Genomic DNA, 20,835 nt, shown 5'->3' with positions numbered 1-20,835 from the left:
ACTACAATGCTCGGCCAAGCCCAACACTGTTGCACCGAGAGCAAAAGGATGAGGAGAAGAAAAGGAGAAGAAGAAGAAGAGAGAGAGAGAGAAAAAGAAGAAGAGAAAAGAGGGGGTGATCGGGCCGACGAGGAGGGGACTGATTGCTAGTGGCTAGCCAACGGCTTGGTTTCGATGAACCCAAGCAAGTGAGAGTGAAAGTGAGGGAGAGAGAAAAGAGAGAGAAAAAGAAAGGGAGGCTCACCAGTGAGGAAGAGGATCAATGACTGCTCCTCTCGACGGTCTAAGGTGGGCAGCGGAACTAGAGGGAGAAGGAAGGAGAACTAGAGAGAGGACCGAGAGAAAGAGAGAAAAATGAGAGAGAGAGAGAGAGAGAGAGAGAGAGAGAGAGAGAGAGAGAGAGGAAGGGAGAGCAGGGTGGTGGCATGGCAGTGGCGGAGTGGTTGGTGGCCTCGGTCCCACCTCTATGCGACGCCGATATGGTGGGGGTGCATGACACCTCCATGACAATCCCTCCACTGTATGTTGGGCATGGGTCGGCAACAGCATGGCTGGTTGTGTCGTCCCCAACCTAACTACAATCTTTTTTTTAGCTTGGGTTATTACAGTTTTCATCAAGAGTTTTTCCTTTTTCTTCTAATGTGGTATCGAGAAGTATTAAGTTGCTTCACAACTAAAGTTTTGGTGGTTTAATATCGTTCATTTTGTTCTCAATAGCTATCTTGCCCTTTAATTTTTTTTGTCATTGACATATTTTGTAACTTCTATTCTAATTAATAAAACTTACAACCGTTTTTGTTAAACTATGCATTTTGCTTGTCTTTTACTTTATCACTATTAAAAAATGTGCTATATTTGTATAGTGAACGGCTGACTTAATTAGCAAATCAAATGTTAGACTGTATAATTGCAAAAAATGATATAATACGTGAGAAATGATATAATGATAATATGTGATCAGAGAAATCCTTTTCTTACTAGTTGGTGCAGAAACTAAACTTTCATTTATACTCCAAGCATGATTGCTCAATAGCGATAACTGCCATTTGAGTTTTTGATTAAACTAGATTCTTTTAAAACTTATTTGCCTGAATAAATTATACTCAAATTTAATACCAAACCGTGTCTATCACTGTAGCCCTAGATAGATGCTGAAAAGTTCAGCATATTACTTAACTACAAGTAAAACTTTGAATAATTGAATGTTCTATTAAAAAAAAATTGAAAAGTAAATTCTAGAGGAGTTATATATATATTGCAATTCTAAGCATAGTTGGTTGCGAGGAAGGACACAAGATTCCAACTTAAGATTTTTTCATATCTTCAATATAATTACGACTAAAATAGTAAACTGAGCACAAAGTTAGTTATGATACTACAAATTTTTTCTATATTTTGTATATATCTTTCTTATTCGAGGTTCAATTAAGCTTTCTTTAAAATATTTACATTTATTTTCTTTTATTTTCATAATAATATATTATATTTCTAAAATAGATTATCGATTAGAAAGTTATAAGAAAGCAAAAGTGTGCACTTCTGCTTCTTAATAAGACGTTAAATAGTTTAATATTTTTAATCATAACATACTTAATTGCGCATCATTTTTCTTTTTCTTTTTTCTAGTAAAACTCTGAATTTTGTAATATTTTTTATTTTAATTAAAATTGCTGATGTGATGAACGATTTACTCTCGGCCGGGTAAAACCTTTAATAATTTAGTGGTTTACTATAGGCTACAGTAAAATAGATCTATTTCCGTAAATATAGTTTAAAAGAGGTCTAATTATAAACTCCCCTTCTTTCGCCATAGAAACTTCCAGGCTCACAAGTTCTTTTAAAATCCCGTCTGCTCGGCTTCTCTTCTTCTTCTTCTTCTTCTTCTTCTCTGGCAGCCGGAAGCCCTCTCATCGACTCCATGGTGAATGCTCCTCTCGTTCCTTCTTCCATCTCCTTCTCATATGTTGTCTAATCTCTCTTTCTTCCACTCTTCTTCTCAGGAATCCAACTCTCCATCCCTCGACGACTGCTTGAGACTTCTCCGCGGGGACACTGACGAGAAAAAGCTTGCTGGACTCCTCCTCGCCACCAAATTCTGCAAAGGCGATGACAGCGCATCAGTGTTCGACGTTTACCGCGCCGTTGGCTCTCGATTCCTTGGCCGCCTCCTGATGACTGGTAGAGTTTTCGTTTCTCTTCCTTGTTTTAGTCTTATTCAAATTGATTTAGAGTAGTTGATTGATTCGTGAATTTACTTGAAAGGGATGGGGAAGGGAGCAGCGAGTGATGCGAAGGGTGGGGAGGATCGCGAGGCGTATTTGAGGCTTGCAGTCACGGTTCTCGCGGCGTTCTCTCGGGTGCCGGAGATTGCGGCTTCAGAGGGAATGATTTCGAAGGTCCCTCTTGTGGTACAAGTAGTATCAATATCGTAAGAGTCTCATTTTGGAAGAAAAATGTTCTGATTTTGAACTAGAAGAGCTTTCCTATTTTTTGGATGCAAGTCAATCTTTTATGATATATTACAAATTTTAAGTCCGTATGTTGCATTATGCCATTCGAGTGTGGAATAAATTTTATTGCTATACGGTCTGAGTGAATTCTCAGTAGAATTTTGGTTAATTTTATTTGGCTATTTTTTGCAGACTGGACCAATCCATCATTGAGGAATGCTATGAATTCTTGTTGATGGTTGCAGTAGCTTCTGAAGATGGGGCAACTAAATTTTATGAGTCTGGAGTAATGGATGTGCTAGCTCCTCATATCTCAAGTCTTCCAGACGGTAATTGCTTAATATTTTTTTTTTATTAATTCTGTTTACTGATAGTGTATTTGTGAAAAAAATGAGTGAGTTATGGTTTGATAAGTGGGAGAAGAATATTTTTCTATAGGATAGGCTTATGAGATGATGGACGTCATGGCTGAGACCTCACGGCTGAGGTTATCTGTGTTAAGAAAACACTGCTTTTGTTGTGAAAATTCGGGGATATAAAGAAGATAGGTTTTTATTTTTTTAAGGACGATGTAAGGTGAATTGATCTTCTTCTGAGGTTTTATAGTGAGCAATATTATAGGAAGCAGCGATTTACTGCCTAGGGTAAAATATTTTAAAGATCAATTCATGCATATTTAAGAGAGTAGAGATAGAAGAAGTGGATAGATGAAGAGAGAAGTGCATGATATAGGGGGACATATGATGAGCCAAGCCTGACTTGCGGAGAAGCTTCATTCACTCAATATATATTTTTACATCACTGATTTTCTTGCTGTCAGTTTTTGTGATGCTAAGGATTGCCCTTGCATCCAAGAGGTCATGCGTTCATGTCATTGAAAAATGGTCTATTTAGATATGAGGATAAGACTGCACTAAATCTCACCTCCTGAGACCCCAGATGGATTGGAGCCTCGTGCATTGCAACACCCTTTGGTCACTCATTTTCTTAGATTGTCTAACATATAGTTGGATACAATGATGAAGAAAATCTAAGTACTTAACTTTTCTCTATAAGATATTTAATTTGCTAGTTGATTGTAGCGTAACTCAAGTCTGATTAAGACTCAGTGGATTATTGATCTCAACCCCTAGAAAAGTAGCATCAGGAGGAACTCTTACTTTCTTTATCTGAAATAGTTACATCATATCGTCAAGTGAAACATATGGGCACATCATGCATTTCTATATGTATAGTTCAAGGCGCTTTTAATATATTCAATTATTCACCAATTAAGCCTCTTTGCAGGAAGATGAGGTTGGGTAGAGCACAAATTTTTGTTGATAAGGCTCCAAGATAGAATTGATACTTCACTATACGTTATTAGTTTACTAGCTTTTATTCTTGTTTTGGGTTCTATAAATTGGGTAAGAGAATTTGTCTCAGAAGATCAAGTTTCAAGATAGTTTGCTTGGTAAAGTGTGTTTATCTTTCTTTGATATTCAAATAAATAAATAACGAAATAAATATATTGACTGATAAAAGGTGAATGATATAGGTAAAGTATCTATTGATTTTTATGTGTGAGTTTGTAACTTTTAGGTTTGTAAGGGAGATCTAAGCCCCCGTTCACTTTAGGAATAATAAATTTTTTATTTCAGAATAAGAGCTAAATATCATAATAGCTTTATTTCATAATAAAAACACTATTTTATCCTTGATTTGACTATAACCTCTTTCAAGTATCTTATTTTAATTTATTTCTCATCTCTTATCTTTTTTAAATATCTCATCATAATTCATTACCTATCTCTCCTTTCTCTCAAACATCTTATTAACATCTTATCATAATTCATTATTCATCTCTCCTTTCTCTTAAACATCTTATCAATATCTTATCATAATTCATTACTCATCTCTCCTTTCTCTTAAATATCTTATCTTAATTAGTCACTCATACGCTACTCTCTCTCATCTCTTATCATATTTTTTTATTTTACACTAAATAAATAAAATTCAATAAAAATATCAATAATTTAATTTTCTTAAAACTAAGCACATTTTGAGAAGTATTATTATTAAATATTATAAAATTATTAATAATATAGTATTTAATTGATATAATGTATTTTTTAAAATTGTCTTAATATGAAATATGTGCTAATAACATCAAAAATATAATTTGAATAAACTATATTTATCGAATAAAATATTTACTCACAGATAAAATAATATATTTACTATTTAAACTATGTATTAACCTAATTAAATCTTTCTTTCTTTAAATAATAAAATAAGAATTTGGGAAAACAATTAATATAATATTATTAATAATCTTATTTTTTTAACTTTTAAGCTAAAATAAAACAAATGAAAGTGTAAATATTCATTTACCGACCATTGCATACATATAGTCTTACATAAATTTTGCCCAACATTGCATGCATAGTGCCCTATATGTGCAATGCAAGCATCCGAGCATTGCATTCATACAGTGTTATATAGTTTTGTTGAACATTGCATACATAGCGCCCTATATGCAACGCAAGCGCTCGAGCTTTGCGTTCATACAGTTTTACATAGTTTTGGGCAGCTTTGCATACATAACGCCCTATATATGTAACACAAGCGTTCGAGCATTATTGATATAATGTTACATAGCTTTGTTGAGCATTGCATACATAACGCTCTATATATGCAACACAAGTGTAGTGTTACATTGCTTTGCCGAGCATTGCATACATAACGCCCTATATATGTAACGCAAGCGCTTGAGCATTGCGTTCATACAGTGTTATGCAAATGTAGTGCTACATAGTTTCTCAAGCATTTCACGCATAATTCCTTACGTATGCAACGCAAGCATCCGAACATTGCATACATAGAACCCTGTATAGACAATGCATGATGATGCAATGTTTCATGCATACATTGGATACCTATAATATATTATCTTTTCTCTATCTATCTCTTCAATCTACTTTAAATCAAGTCGAATGGTATTGCAATAATTTTTTCTATCTTTTTATTCACTTTATATCATATAAAAAATAATTATTACATTCTTATTCCAGAATACAAGTAAATATATGAATAGTTATTCGTAGAATAAAACTCTCATTTTAGTAATAACAAATTAGGTTTTGCTATTCCTATTCTTCCCTATTCTAGATGTGAACAAGGTTTAAGGGTATGCTTGTCATATGAGATTTTATTTTGATCTCTATACATACTATGGATGATAAAGTATGTCACATTAAGAAAATATTTGGTTATTGCATGGTATATTTGCACGGAAGGTTAGATTCTGTACAACATATTTTGTGCTTATTAGTTTTTACACCCTGCATATTTAAGTCTATCTATGAAGAGCCTCTATGGTCTTTTCCGCACTATGTTTCAAAGGGTTGATCTCAGGCTGACACCTGATTCTATAAGTTTGTCAACTCTTTCAAAGCCTTCTTATTTGTGAGATGTGCTCTAGCCAGCCCCATTTTGTCGGGAAAAGGCTTGGATTATAATGAGCAACCTACATTTTGAACCTGCCATTTTTGAGGTCTATATTTTCATTGATTGATGAGAAAACATTTTCTTGTCAAACATGTACCAAGTTCTGAGCTTCTTTAACCATGAAATGGAAAATTATGTTCATGCCCTTACCTTAGAGCTATTTTGTTTAGCATCCAGGTCCAATTCTGAATGGAAAAGTAGTGACAGGTATTTAACAGATTTCTCTGCCAACTCTGACCAAAATAGGATTGTTCTTTTGTTGATAACACTCTGTAAGTTCTTGTTAGTTTTTAAATTTGAGTGGTTTTTGGTAAATAAAATGAAAAGTTAGCCTCAAATTAGACATGTGTCATTTCCTTTGTTGTTTGTCTAGATAGTGTGTGTTTGCTTTATCCTTACTTTCCTTTTGATTTTTCAAACCTAGTGAGTTTGCTTATGAGTATCATTTAGGCTTTCATTTGTAGGTTCTCGACCTTTGGAGCTTGCCGTCCGACTTCTTCAGCGGTTAGTTAACAGCCTCACTGTGGATGTGATGAGTATAAATAATCTGCAAGGAATCTCATGCATGGTATAGATAAGCATACTAAGCCATTTTACTTCTGTTCTAGGTGCACAGATGTACCTTGCTTTGTCAGTTGTTGCTTACTGATGAATGGACAATGTTTGTTGTGGTTCAGGTTGCTTCCCTTGCCCGACTTTTTTGTAAGCTGCACAATACCATGAAATTTGATGCATTACACATGCTCGCCACCCTTTTATCCTCAAAAGATTATGTAAGCATGATTTCCTATCATTCTTAAATAATACTTGAGATATGTAAACATTTTGAAGGGTAACATTTCACCTTCTTGTGGTTTAACTCAATTTTATAAAATTTTCATATACTTTTAACGTAAGCATTAAACCTCATTTGGTCTTCATTAAAGTGCAACCTTTATATTTTTCATCATATTTGATCAAACAAAGTCACATTTATAGATCTTCATTAGAAACAAAATCATAGAGGATTGTATAGATTTTCTAATGTTTCTAAAATAATTCTGATAGGATATTAGATGATAAAGATATCATAAAAACATACATTTGTTCAATATATTTGTTATATTTTTATCATTTAAAGTTTAAATAATATTATTTTAGATGTATTAGAAAGTTTGTCTAATTCTCTATAATTTTGTTTCTAATAAGGATCTACAAATTTGATCTTTGATTTGGTAAAATATTATGAAAAAAAATAATGGTTGTATCTTAGTCAAGATCACATGAGAGTTAGTGCTCAAGTTGAATGTACATAGGAATTTTATAAAATTTAGCTAAACCACATGGAGGTAATGCAATTTCCCCAATTCTGAAATAGTATATTTTTCATGCTATATTTGTTGTTGAGCAAAGTGCAAGCCATATTCTGTTTTATTCTTCACTTTTATCATTTCTTGTTTCATTTGAGGAATCACATCTTCTGTCCAATATTTACAACATCGAAGTAAAACATGTTAGTGGAAGTGAATGTAACTTGACATGGATAAAAACACTTAGCATTTAGTGGACGGTATAAAATAAGAGATGTTAAAATGATGATCTCTGAGAGTTGTAAGAATCTTTATTAAATATTAGATATATTTTCTAATCATATCATAATAACTGTTGAGGAGTTTAAACTGATATTAAGTTTGTATAGCCTATTAGGTTCAGACAAAATTTGCCATTACACTTCTAGGAAAAGCAATCCACATTTAATATCGTGCTTGTGATCATATGATTGGATTTTCCTTACTGTTGTCTTCTTGCTTCATCCTATATTGTTATTTATATGGAAGCTAGATCATGGAGATAAGTTCCAACATGGAATTGTACTAAAAGGATGGAATAAAGATTGAGAAGGAAAACATGATAAGAACATCTCTACTTGATTTATTTTTTTCTATCAATGGCAACATCTTTAAAGGATTGTTGTTATTTGACTTGTTTCTTAAAGTACTATTATCTATGACAAGGAGGAACTAGGATTACCTTTGTCTACAGCAATTAGTTTCTTGGTTAAACAAAATTACATAATCTCTTTTCTTAGACTCCATAGTTCTTACTAGGGCTGTCAAAATAGATGAGCAGCTTGGTCTCAGCTCAACCCCACCGAGCCTAAATAAAAAAAAGGTTTGAAAAATTTTGAGCAAGCTTGAGCAGAAGCTGACTCACTCAAGCTCGATGCAATAAGCTCAAAAGTATTATATATAATACATACTATGTATAATTTATAAACATCATATCGAGCTAAAGCTGAAGTTAACTCGTTTAAGGCTTGAAATATAGACTCGACTCATTTACGGCTTGAAAATAGGCTCGACTCATTTACGGTTTGAAAATAGGCTCGGGTCATTTACGGCTTGAAAATAGGCTCGGCTCATTTACGGCTTGAAAATAGGCTCGGGTCATTTACGAATTGAATATAAGCTCAGCCCTATTGTTAAAGGCTTAATGAGCTTGGTTTATTTAATGCTTGAAAATAAGTTTGAATTGACTTGAGCCTAAACAAAATATAAGGTTCAAAATGAATCTTGAGCTGAGCTTGAGCCGAAGCCGGCTCATTGCTCGCTCAGGTTTGGCTCATTTACACCCTTAGTTTTTACCACATGTTACTTAACAATAGGGAGCTATTCATCCTGGATCAATATAAATAAAAGCATATCTTAAGGTCATGGAACACACGAGGCCATGATATCTCATTTGTATCAAGAACTACATTTGCCTAATGGATATGATCACAATCTATTTATACTCTAAGTTATCCTACTTAAATAAGCAGTTCTCATATTAATGAAGAATAATTTGGATAAATATGTATGTGATAATGATGCGGACATTGGTGATATATTACACAAGCGCATGTATCAATGCAGCCTCCTTCAGTAAATTAGTTTTAAGTCAATTATTTTTATTATACATTTGTTATTTATGGTGTTTAGGGTTATATTTGCTTTTTAGCAATTGCTTAGAGTGTTATTTGCGTATTGTCATTTGTAACGTCTATATATATGCCAGCTTTTTACTCACTTGGGGTTAATGAAGAAATGATTTTTTTTTTTGAGATCTCTAATGTGTGTTTTAGGTGTGAAACCCTAATTGAGAATGGAGGTGTGAAACCACATTATTTTTCTCTTTCTTTCACCAGCATCGTTTCTGGAATCCTAATGATCCATTTGTTCCACATCAGATAAATTTTTCATTGATGAGGTGCTTTTGTTATGCACTATAAGTTATCATGCCTCTCTTCACATTAATAAAAATTATACATTGCATTGTTTAGCCTTGCTTTTACTTTTATTAATTTCTGAATCTTCAAATTTCCTTCTGAATTTTAACCATTCCCTTGTTCATTTTGAATTATGAACTTTGGATCCAAAGCAAATTTACCATCATTACGTAATTTATGACTATGTTGATGGGATTGAATATCTTGCTTGTTGTTTGCAATCGTCTTGAAAAAGGCAATCAGTTTTGTTACTATTGTTTGTGACAACAAAGATGGACTATAGAGGATGAATATTTAATTATGATGTTTCCATGTTGACATTTTGCTTATGATTTTGTGTTGTTGATTGAACTAGACTATTTTTAAATTTATTTACCAAATAGATAACACTCAAACTTAAATATCAAAAGGGGTTTATTTTAATGTAGTTCTAACTATTAAGCCTTTTACATATCTAAAATTAAGACGCTGATAATATTAGCGTTTTCTAAGTAAAACGTTAATCTCATCAACATTTTTATTGAAACGCTTTAGATCATGTTTCGTATCCTTTACCGAATCCCTTATTATAGCCTAGGAAGGTCTTTACTTAAGAAAACTCTATTATTATTAGCGTTTTTATTTTTAGATAAGTAAAATGCTTAACAGTAAGTATTTTAGTTGGGGCAAGAGTAAAATAGATAATTTTTTGGTATTTACAATTAGGTGTTATCTATTTGTAAATAAATTTTAAAATAGAGCTAGTTTGGTCAAAACTCTATGGCTTTTATATACTCCTAATTAATATTCAAGTATTTTATTTGGGAAATTTGTATATAACATCTTACCTTTTAGCTAAATTTGCATTTACACCATACATTTTCACTATTTGCAAATTGAGCTCTATAATTTATAAATTGCAGAAAACATCCCGAGTAAGATTTCAACTAACACTGTGAGAATATTTCGTTAATTGAAACTATTTTATTTCTAAAATATCTTAAATACCTAAAATGCCCTTAGGTTGACTGTTGACCCCTAGGTTGACCCATGGGAGGAGAATGCAGCCATGACCCTCGCCCGCATTCTCGACCCTTGTTCCTTGTCAGCATCCTCGAGCCTTACCCATCGTCAGCGTTCTTAAGCCTCGCCGGCATCCTTGAGCCTCGCTCATATCCCTGAGGTTGACACCCGATTCTGACAGAGCTGTTGCCAAGGGACCCTTGCCCCTCGTTGGCATCCTCGACGAGGGATCTTGCTCTCAGGCAAACCCTGGTGTCCAACACCTCGCGGACGCTGAATCTTGGTAAGGGAGGTTGGGATGATGAGGGAGGAAGGAATGAGGAAGAAGGAAGGAAATTTTCGTAGTATAGTTAACTTAACTCAGAGGTTGAGTTAAATTTAATTAATAGATCTAACGATAGGTTGTTTTCTACACATATTCTCTAAATTATAGGGCTTGATCTGCAAATAGTAAAAATATAGGGTGTAAATACAAATTTAGCTAAAAGTCAGGGTGTTATATGCAAATTTCTCATTTTATTTTTATCTTTGCTCGATTTCCATTCCTTAACTCCTTACTAGTTACTACCAGTTTACAACAGTATTTGCTATTATCATCTTGCTGTAATTACTCTCTGCGAAGTATATATAGTGGTTTATGTTTGTCTGAAAGATACATTTTTACAAAGCTTTTGTTGAGTCTATGGTGCTAACTATTAGATATTTCATATGAAGAAAAGTCAGTTCGGGTACTTACACATTGTTGCTGTTTTTTTTGTGTTGTCTGTTTATCTTATCTGATAACTTGTATATAACATATTTAGAGTTGGTGAGTTAGTATCTAACTGTATGATTTCAATGTTATGCTATTTTGAAGTCACTCTGTGATGCTCTAAGGTCCATGACAAGTCGAAGTTGGGCAGCTGATATACGTGTGGGCATTACAGCCATTCTTCAAAATCGTGTTGGTATGTTTTTCTTTCGGATATGTAGCTGCCGAATCATTTTGTATTTGTCAAAGAAAACCGTAGTGAATTCATGTTGTTTGTAATTGTACCACATGCTTTTGTGAGTCATTACATTTTCTGTTTTTATGTTTTGTTTTTTCTATCCTTGGCCTTTTGTGGAAAATTTTCTCTATTGTTTGTTGTCTCAATGGTGCAAAAGTAAAACAAGATTTATCTTCCCAGAGTTAGAAGTCATTTCCTTATAATTATTGAAACATAAAAAATGATCTACCAAAAGGAAAGAAGAACTTACAAAATTAAAAAAAAAAAGAAAAAGAAGAAAAGAGAAAAAAAATAAATGAAAAGCCTTTGGCTAGTCTCTTACTAATAGTTCTTCTCTGGATAATTGTTCATAAATTATTGCTAAATATTGTTTTCAAATGTTTAGTTTCCTCTGAGAAGCTTCAGGCACTTCTTCTGGCTGAGTGCATGTTGTCTATACTTGGTGAACATTGGCTGATGGAAAAGAGTAACGAGCAGGATGGAATGCCCATTAACAAGTAAGTAATATAGCTTTTTTCCTTTGATTTCTTGGACCAGTATTACAATGTTCACTAAATCTAGTGTAATTTTCTGACCTGTTTGCAGGTTTATTTTGCTTGTGCTAGAGTCAGCAAGGATTGAAGTTGCTGTCCTTCTAAATGAACTCGCTTATTTAAAATATGAATCATCAAAAAGTTCTGATACTGAAGAAGTCATTAATCAGAAGCAGCGGAATCTAGCTATATCGTTTTCACTGATAGAGAAGATAATCAAATTGATCTCAAATGTTGGTGAAGAAGAAGGTAAATTTACATCCTTCTTGTTTTTAACTATGGTTTTATCATCCTGTTTACTTGGATTTCTTAGGTGGCTAAACCTCTTCAGCACAACATTCATCTAGCTTCCCTATGGTCTAACTTAATTTTTCTAGTGAGGGTTTTTAATTCATAGAAAGATAATGGCCAGTAGCAATTAGAGCTAATCTTTGGAAATGGTATTCCATTTTACCTATTTGTTCCAAAGATATTATGTTCTTAATTTAGACTCATTTCTAATAGTGTGTGGCTTCAGATGGAACACCTAATAGGATTTTCTCTCTTTCTCTCTCCATCTTACTCATGCCTGGCTAATTACCTTTGGTGCGCTATTTCTTGCTGACTTGATTATCGGTGATCATGGCAACTAGAGCATCTGACAGGCAATCCCACCTTTTTCTGTCTCTTCCTCTCAATTTTGTATTGCACTGGTGCAATGCCTTGCAATTTAGCTTCTTTAAATGCATGGTTTTGCCTGGTATGATAGCTGTTTTTTTCAAATGATTTGCCAAATGAAGCTGGCAGCACAGACAGGGCTAGACCATGATATTAAGGAAATGATAGGTATTGTAGTACTCTTTTCCGTCTCCATGCTTTTCTTAAATGATAGCTCCTTAAGGTTTGTAATGCCTTTTGCTGTATCCATGTGCAGATGAAGTTTGGTTTATGCCATGCCCAAATTATATACTCTTCTCTTTTTTATTTTGTTTAGCCAGTTTCTTGGTTGGGGCATTCTATTGAGCAATTCTTTCAATTTTCACATAGGCCAATTGATCCATGAAAGCACCATAACGAAGGCCATATCTGGACTGAATGAGACAATTAATATAGTTTTGGATTTCTTACAAGATTCTAAGGTAATAATGCTGACGCCATTCTTAGTTATTGAAAATGCTATTTAGTGTAAACTTAGAATACTATCTTGACTTGAAAGTTAAATCTTAAAGTGGTAATGTGTAGGATCATGGGCAAAGGAAAGGTGATGATTTATTAGCTGCTGTACGAATAATTGGAAGGTGTGTAAACTGCAAACTTCCTTTTGTAACTTTAAATTTAGATTGTTTCAATTATTCTTGATGCTGCAATTATTTTAAAACATACTCTTACAAAGATCAGATTTATAATAGACGTTACTGGTCAATGCCTAGTATTATGAGATAAACACATTAGATGAAGTATATCATTTTGTAGACTTTCCAGCGTTGGTTCATTGTATCGGACTATCGGTTTTGTTTAATGTTTATGGTTTACCATTAGGTGAACTTCATCACTAAGGTGCCCAGCAACTGATTATCTCAAAACTGTCGGCCTACTTATATTTAGCTGGTTATGTCACTGATTTTCATGATTGAATATCTTCACCTTTTAGTAACATGTGCTTTTCTGGAACTTGTAATGCTAACATTAAACCATATTCCTCGCAGTTATCTTGCAGAAGCACCATATGCCTGTAAGGAGAAGACCCGAGATCTTTTGGAATATATTCTTTCTGTTCAAGGTCAAGATGAATCAAGGTTTCTAATTGTCTCTTAATTATTTTCTGATGAACTTTAACTACACATATTTCTGTTCATAATTTTAAGTTGAATGCTTATGATACCTGCACATTTGTGCTTGGCAGCCCTTTCTACTCTGTCTGCTTCTTGCTTCCGATGTTGTGCCAAATAACCATGGAGTATGATGGATGTAAAATCTTAGCTTCCTTTGGAGGATATAAAGCTGTAAGCTTGTTTCCATTCTGTATCATTTCAGATAATCTGCATGTCTTCAGATTTTTTTTCTTTTCTTTATCAACGATTTACAGGATGAATAGTTTTGCCATCTTAGCCAGTTCTTCCCTGAAAGCAACTGGAGGACTTGTTGATGTAGATTTTCTTGGTTTGCTTAATTTTTTTTACATTATTTCTTTGCTGGATCTAACATGCATCAATACCCTATCCATTTTAAGGTTTTGATCTCTCTTCTCTCGGCATGGGATTTTAGCTATATCTACCTGTATAAGCAATTTCTCTACCAGACCTTAAAGAACACAATCTACGATTTTCTTCTAGAGGAAGATTTTTAACCTTCTCTTAGAAAGCAGTTCTTTTTAATATTATAAATCGATCTAGAGAAACAATTTGTCATCCTTTTATCTCCACCTGTTTCTAAGTGTGACGGTGTTTGCATTGCTTACATGCCTTCAAAATTTTCCGCATTTCTTTCTGTTTATTTTACCAAGTATGCATATCTCGTTGTTCCTTTGTGGTTTGCCAATCTTTATATGCTTTGTGGGTTTTCTTTAGAGATTTTAATGTCTGTCTAGATGTCTACAAACACGTCTTTATTTATTCAACAATCAACATGAATTTGAAGTCATATCTCTTAAATTTGAAATGGATATATGTTGTATACTGTCTGCTTGTATTTTATTTAGTAAGCATAGTATTTTTCTACAGTAAGATATGATTCATCTGAATATCTGATTCATAGATACAATGCATTGTTTTAAAGGAAAAAATTGAATCCTTTTTTTTCTTAAAATATCTATAGGTTGTAGACTGCCTTGTGAAAATGATTGATCAAGACAGATTGATGCTCGAGGATAATGGTACCATATTTCTGGCATGTGACACCATCTTGAATTATCTGTTAAATGTAAGTTATAATACTTTCAACTTTTAAGAAACTTCCATTTTTATTAATTTACTGGTGATTTTGATCTTTCAGTATTTCCTATATATAATGACTTTTTCCATTACAGAGAAAGGATCTTCAAGTTCAAGTAGGCTCTCATTTTATCAACCTGCTACAAAAACTAGCCTTGTGGGCTGGTATGTTTTGTTTACCTGTTGTTCCTTATTCTCATGCCTAGATAAAGAAAAGAGACCAGTGCTTTTGGAGTTGCTTATGATTGGAACTTCCTTCCCAAACAAGAACCATGTATCATGAATTTTTTTTTTTTTTTTCATTTCTTATAGATCTGAAACAAGTGTATCTGAAAACTAATTTAGTTTAATACCAGGTAGACTGACTACTTAGACTATCTACTTACTAAAATGCTTGTTCGAGAAGTGGGGAAAGGAAAAAGGACTTAGATATGGTATTTATTGATCTAGAAAAAAAAATACTATGATCAAATTCCTAGGGAGTTAATATGATAGGTACAAGAGAAGAAAGGAATTTTCTGTGAATATCTTGATGTTTTCAGAATATGTATGATGGAGCTACTAATAGCATGAGAGTGAACAGAGGAGAAACGAGTGATATCCCTATGATTATATAACCATATGGTTGCACCAGGGTTCGACATTTAACCCCATTTTAACTTGCATTAGTCATATATGAATTAACCAAGGGTAATGTACATGAGGTTCCATGTTGTATGCTATTTGCTGAAGATATTGTTTTAATTGATATATCTAAGATAAGTTTGAATAGTTTGAAGTTTGGAGAAGAAATATAGAATCCAACTGTTATATATTAAGTAGGTCTAAGGCTGAATATATGGAATGTAGTTTTAGTAATTTTAGTAATTTAAGCATCAAAATATGGAGATAAAATTATTCTTAATCAGCGAGAAATGCCCAAAGATTTATTTTTATTACCTTGTACTATACTTCAACAGAATGTTGTACACAAAATTAAAGTAGGGTAGTTGAAATGGAGAAGTTCTTCTAGTGCATTGTGTTACCGCCCAAGACCCCTTTAACTAAAGGAAAGTTTTATAGGACAACCATTTTGTAGATAATTGAAATGTTAGGCAACTATAAAATAAAATAAAATAATATAATATAATATAATTATATATATTTTGATAGATCATGAGCCTACCAGATAATCATAAGGTAGACAATGCGTTAGCACTTCTTCATACATAGGTTGGACCATGGATTGTTGTGCCGATGGGCATAACCGATATGTATTGTGCCTATAAATTATTGACATGCTAATACTAGGAAAATATCTCGATACTCTTTCATAGCTAGTTATTGATATGTACTGCTAGAACTAAGCATGTCTTACTTTAAAGCAACGTTGGCCGTGCTGATCGGCATAGGGCATGTTGGTCGACACTTATTGTGCCAACGGTGTATCGTCACGTGACACAAGGAGTGCCGCACGGCACTCTTCTAGTAGCGATCCGCTTGCCGTTGAGCTTTCGATCGTCGCCGACCTCATCGTCATCGCCATTCACGTGTTAGAGATCATCGATGAATTGTTGCTACGACGTCGATGCCCTAGCTCAAGGAGAAAGGAGAGCTCGGCCGGTTGGGGTGGGTGTGTTGCATAAAAATACTTAAGTTGTGGATCTAGAGTGGCGGATGTGAGCGGCGCTTCAATGATGATCTCTGGTACGGTCGGCCGGTGGTTGGCATGGGCCGTGCTTGTGGCACGGCCATCCTTGCTTTAAAGAGACCTAATTTGGGGTTTAGGCACATCATCCTTGCTTTCAAGAGACCTAATTTGGGGTTCCTTTTATCCCTTTTGATACTTTTGTGTATTTTGGTGCTTGATCTATATAAATTATACTTCATATTTTAAAGCTCAAAGGAAAATTTATGTTTTTTCATTTGTCATAAGAAAGAGGATCTGAGAAAAATTGGTGAAAATTATGAGAATCTAATTGCATCTGTTACACTAATATATAGTGTTGAAGGAATTTAATTTAGCTCTTAAAATCTAATTTAAGGCCCTAGAAAGGTTTAGAGATTATTTTTCAAGATATCAAAACTATTAAGTGTGCTGACGACACATCAACTTGGTGCAACATATGCTAGCAATATGTACCATGCTGAGTTAAGGTTGGCACACTCCGTGCTATTGACATGACAACTTTTGGATTGGATAACTTGGCTAACCCTTGGAAAAATAGGCCAAATTTATGTGAGCCACAACAAGACAAATCCATGCACACACGGTGCCATCTCATGTTGTGCATAGAATTGACCCCATCACAGGGCACAACATTGCGTTGCAATGGTTGGCCTAAATACTACATATTCAAAGGTTGAGTGTAGCTGGAACGAAGATGTTAGGTATATGCATAACGTTACTAGAAAAAATAGAATTAGAAAGCATAATATTAGACAAAAGTTAGAGATAACACCCATAGAGGATAAATTACACGAGAATAGAAGAGTTTTGGGCATGCCCAAAAGAAATTGGTATTACATCCATGTGAAGGAGGTACTTATGTAGAATGTTCCTTAAGAGAAAGGGGAAGGTTAGAAACTCATATGAGTGTAATTAGTACAGAAATATACGACAATGCTTGATTTGACATAAACCAATACACTAAATAGAGATGAATGGAGAAGGGTCAATGTAGCCAGACCCAAATAGTTGGGACTGAAAGCTTGGTGTTCTTGTTGTTTCTTTTAGGACTAACTCTCGAAGCCAGTACTTAGGACTAATTTGCATTTATATTTATAGTACATTATGCTTATATATGTGCGTAGGTCAATTAAGTTGGGCCTAGATCAATCCATGCTTGAACGAAATATGAGTTGACTAGTTTGAACCATGGTTAGCAGGATCGGCCGATCCAGGCCGGATCCAAATTCTCTCTTTCTCTATTTCACTCTTTCTTCTTACTCTCTCTCTCTCTCTCTCTCTCTCACTCTTTTTTTTTCTCTTTTTCTCTCTTTACCATATAGACATTATTTCTCTTTTGGAGAGATCTAGCTCCAGTGAACTTCGATAACGTAGATTTAACTCCAACAAACTTTAGCATATAGTTTTTTAATTTTATCTTTATTTCTTTCTCAATTTTTTCATTTTTTCCACTCTCTGTTTTTTCCTTCTCTTTTCTTCTTCTTCACTGTACCAAAGTTTTTCTCTCTTTTGTTTGGTTTTCTTCCGGTTGTTCTCTCTCTAATCTCTTTTTTTTTTTTTCAGTTTTCATTACCCCACAGTTTTGCTTTCTTTATTTCTTTATCTTGTTATTTTTTAGAAATTTTCCTATATTTTTAATTACTCTTTATAATTTATATAATTAAGAAAAGTCTGATCCAATCTAGGCGATCGATATGGTCGATATGACCGATACGTATCGTTTTTTTGAAAAGGCTAATCCCAATCCTGAACTTGATTTTTCGAACCTTGGTTAGAATTACAAATTGTTAACCACTACAATGGTGTGGATTGAACATAGTATGTTGATTTTTATTGTAAGCAAAACAAACATCACATTTAAGGGTTGTAGAATCTTCTACTAAGTGAAACAATTACTTTATGCTACGCTTTCTTTTCAAGCTTTCCATTGAATATATTTGATAGACAATTACTGTTAAACCTGATGAAATTAAATTGGCAACATGAAATTATGGCAATTTTTTGTATAATGATCATAGTACTCATATGATCTGACTGTATGATTTGAAATGGGGTTGATGACCAGATTAACTGAAATTTGATCCGTGAGCAGGTTCTATTTATTAGTAACAGGATGGCTTGCCCCCCTGAAGCCGGGACATGAATAATATTACTTCATTTAGATAGATATAGTTATGGTTTGTGGCAATCATCTGCCTACATATTTCTTTATTATCATTTTTATAATGACAAAGAATGGGAATATGGGATTATTCTATACTCAGATATTCTCTACCGGTTTTCATATTATTATTATACAGTGTACTAAGAAATGAATTTGAACGCTTAGTTTTCAGAAGCACATATTGATATGGCTAGCTGGTTTGACATGTCTGCTTATACCAACCTTCCCCTAGTCTGAAGATCGTGCCTCTTCTCTTTAGTAATTAATTTTGTTTTTTCTCCAACTACTAAGTAGCCACAGACATCTGTCCCATGACATTTTGTTTCCTTCTGTTTTCTCTTTGATCTCTCTTTCCTCACCCTAAAATGTCTGGTCCTTCAGCCACATGATTAGACTTTTTTCCTTTCTCCTTCTGCTTCACTGTATTTAAGAACATGCAGCCTCATATGCCTCCATGTAGCATAAGAAATATTTGTTTCTTAATTTTTTTTCCTTGTATCAATAATGTAATCATTAATCAACTAAAGGGTGTATTCTCATATTACCCATCATCAAACTTTCCAATGATATTCGGAAGTTGACCATAGTCTCGGTTACTAGAAGAACAGGGTATTATTTCTATTTGCATTTTGTGATCTCGATTGATTCACAAGATAAACTCAGCTTAGTTCTTACTTCTTAGAGTTGTCAATTAATGAGATAAAAAAATGTTTTGTCAATTTTATATTATTTGAACTGAAAAGCTACAGATAGTATATTTTCATTTAAAAATCTACTGAAAATTCTGTATCCATTCTTGCATTGACAATCATTCCCTTTTTCACTGGAAATATTTATTCAACTGTTCATAGTTAGGACTGCATAGAATGCGGTAACTTGGTTGCATGACTCTTGATTTTTTGTAAGATGCATTGCTAACATAACTTTGTTTCCTTCCCAATCATTGTAACAGGTACTAGCAATGATCTGTCAATTGTCATGATGGCTTCAAGCATATGCACATTGGTATTTGACTTGACATCAGAGGAGTCTCTCTTAAGTCATTCTAATTTTGACTTTAGTACCCTTGAAAGTTTGTCTCGGCTCATCATGAGAAGTTTGGATCAGGTAATGTTACTTTTCTTTGCTTCCTTCTCTCATTTGTTTTCACATTGTTTACTGCTTATCTGAGCAGTGTGTAACAAATCCTTCCAAATCACTAATTCTGTGGCAGGAGATAAGCAAGGACGGAAGGGAACATGTTGACCAACATCAGTTAGTTGCTTCAGGTTTATAATTACCTTGGTTTTTGGTTCCTCTATCATTCTTGATTTCACTTCATTGGTAGAAAATGCCAATGGAATTTGAGCCGATTTAAAAAAAAAATGACTATTGTCATCCTGTGTTTCTTACTTTCGTACTCTTGCAGGCTATAGGAGGTGGGCTGAGCGATATCCATTTGTTAGAAATGCAGTTGAACATGCATTAAGAGTTTGAAGATCTGGCACTGCCTTGTCTTGGTTTACCTCACATCTTCTCAGCTTTGTAAGAGCTTTGGTCTGCCTCATTATTAAATTAGAGGAGTTTCAGGCAGCTATATGCGAAGTTGGCGTTCCTTCATCCTTTTAGACTGACTATCCACTACAAAGCTTTAGTGTGATTGGTTCTAAAGCCATACTCCAGAATGGCCCTGCTTAAGTGCCTTGAAGCTGATATTTGATAGGATTAGTAAGTCAAGCTCGCTATGATCAACTTTCTGCTCTCTTTACTTATTCCATAATATCTGTTCATAGACCTAATGTAACTATATAAACAATGCATGCTGCAGTTCATTCAAGTTGGACGTGGTTTGAATCCGGTAACATGCTAAAGGCACAAAGAACTTATGAACCCAGAGGGTGCAGGGGACTTTGTCCCTTTTATGAACAGATGATCAATTTGATATGTGTCTCTAATTTTGTTTATTATTGATGCCTTGCCCAGTGTACTTGCAGCAAATTAATGTGATTAAGCTTGTGTCTTTCCTGCACCTTGATACTTCTGTATGCAACCCTAAAAAATCTTATTACTCTCATAGTATCAGAAAGTCCGAATCTCTTTAAAGATAGCAATTTTGTTGCTAACTTGGTTGGATTCGGATGCAATTTCTTGTTAAAAAAATAGGAGGGAAAGTAGATCAGGAATGCACAAGTTAGCTTTTCTTTCTGGGAAAATGGATTCAACTCATAAGATGATTCTCAAATGACAGCTTGTATTTCTTTCTCACTATTTTTGGTGGATCTTCTGGATAAAAAGTTCACTATACCAGGCAGCCGTGAAGTATATCTTGAACTCTTAAATAGTGTTATGCAGAAAAACCCTCAAAGCTAAACTCACCATCTTGACAGTCAAAATATAAGTATTT

At 34.0% G+C, this 20,835-nt stretch overlaps 1 protein-coding gene across 1 annotated transcript; it reads left to right on the top strand.

The window, feature by feature from the left end:
• The first annotated feature begins 1,822 nt into the window (after positions 1-1,822).
• LOC140760571 (uncharacterized) lies at positions 1,823-20,460 on the top strand. Its single transcript, XM_073097580.1, has 19 exons — positions 1,823-1,921; positions 2,001-2,178; positions 2,263-2,428; positions 2,643-2,779; positions 6,404-6,507; positions 6,617-6,712; positions 11,045-11,135; positions 11,563-11,674; positions 11,763-11,959; positions 12,737-12,828; positions 12,932-12,987; positions 13,396-13,485; positions 13,593-13,692; positions 14,504-14,608; positions 14,715-14,784; positions 19,405-19,559; positions 19,666-19,720; positions 19,861-20,159; positions 20,260-20,460. Exons 1-18 carry the CDS (start codon positions 1,919-1,921, stop codon positions 19,926-19,928), a joined length of 1,875 nt encoding a protein of 624 aa, XP_072953681.1. The 5' UTR covers positions 1,823-1,918; the 3' UTR covers positions 19,929-20,159; positions 20,260-20,460.
• The last annotated feature ends 375 nt before the right edge of the window (positions 20,461-20,835 follow it).

This window comes from Typha angustifolia, chromosome 5, assembly GCF_048772165.1.
Source record: "Typha angustifolia cultivar Huaian chromosome 5, ASM4877216v1, whole genome shotgun sequence".
In the NCBI taxonomy this organism is placed as follows: Eukaryota; Viridiplantae; Streptophyta; class Magnoliopsida; order Poales; family Typhaceae; genus Typha; species Typha angustifolia.
This window is presented reverse-complemented; position numbering and strand designations above follow the sequence as displayed.

Coding starts and splice junctions, on each gene's coding strand:
- LOC140760571 (XM_073097580.1), top strand. Junction 2,780..6,403: donor TATCTCAAGTCTTCCAGACG/GTAATTGCTTAA, acceptor TTTCATTTGTAG/GTTCTCGACCTTTGGAGCTT. Junction 14,785..19,404: donor AAAACTAGCCTTGTGGGCTG/GTATGTTTTGTT, acceptor TCATTGTAACAG/GTACTAGCAATGATCTGTCA.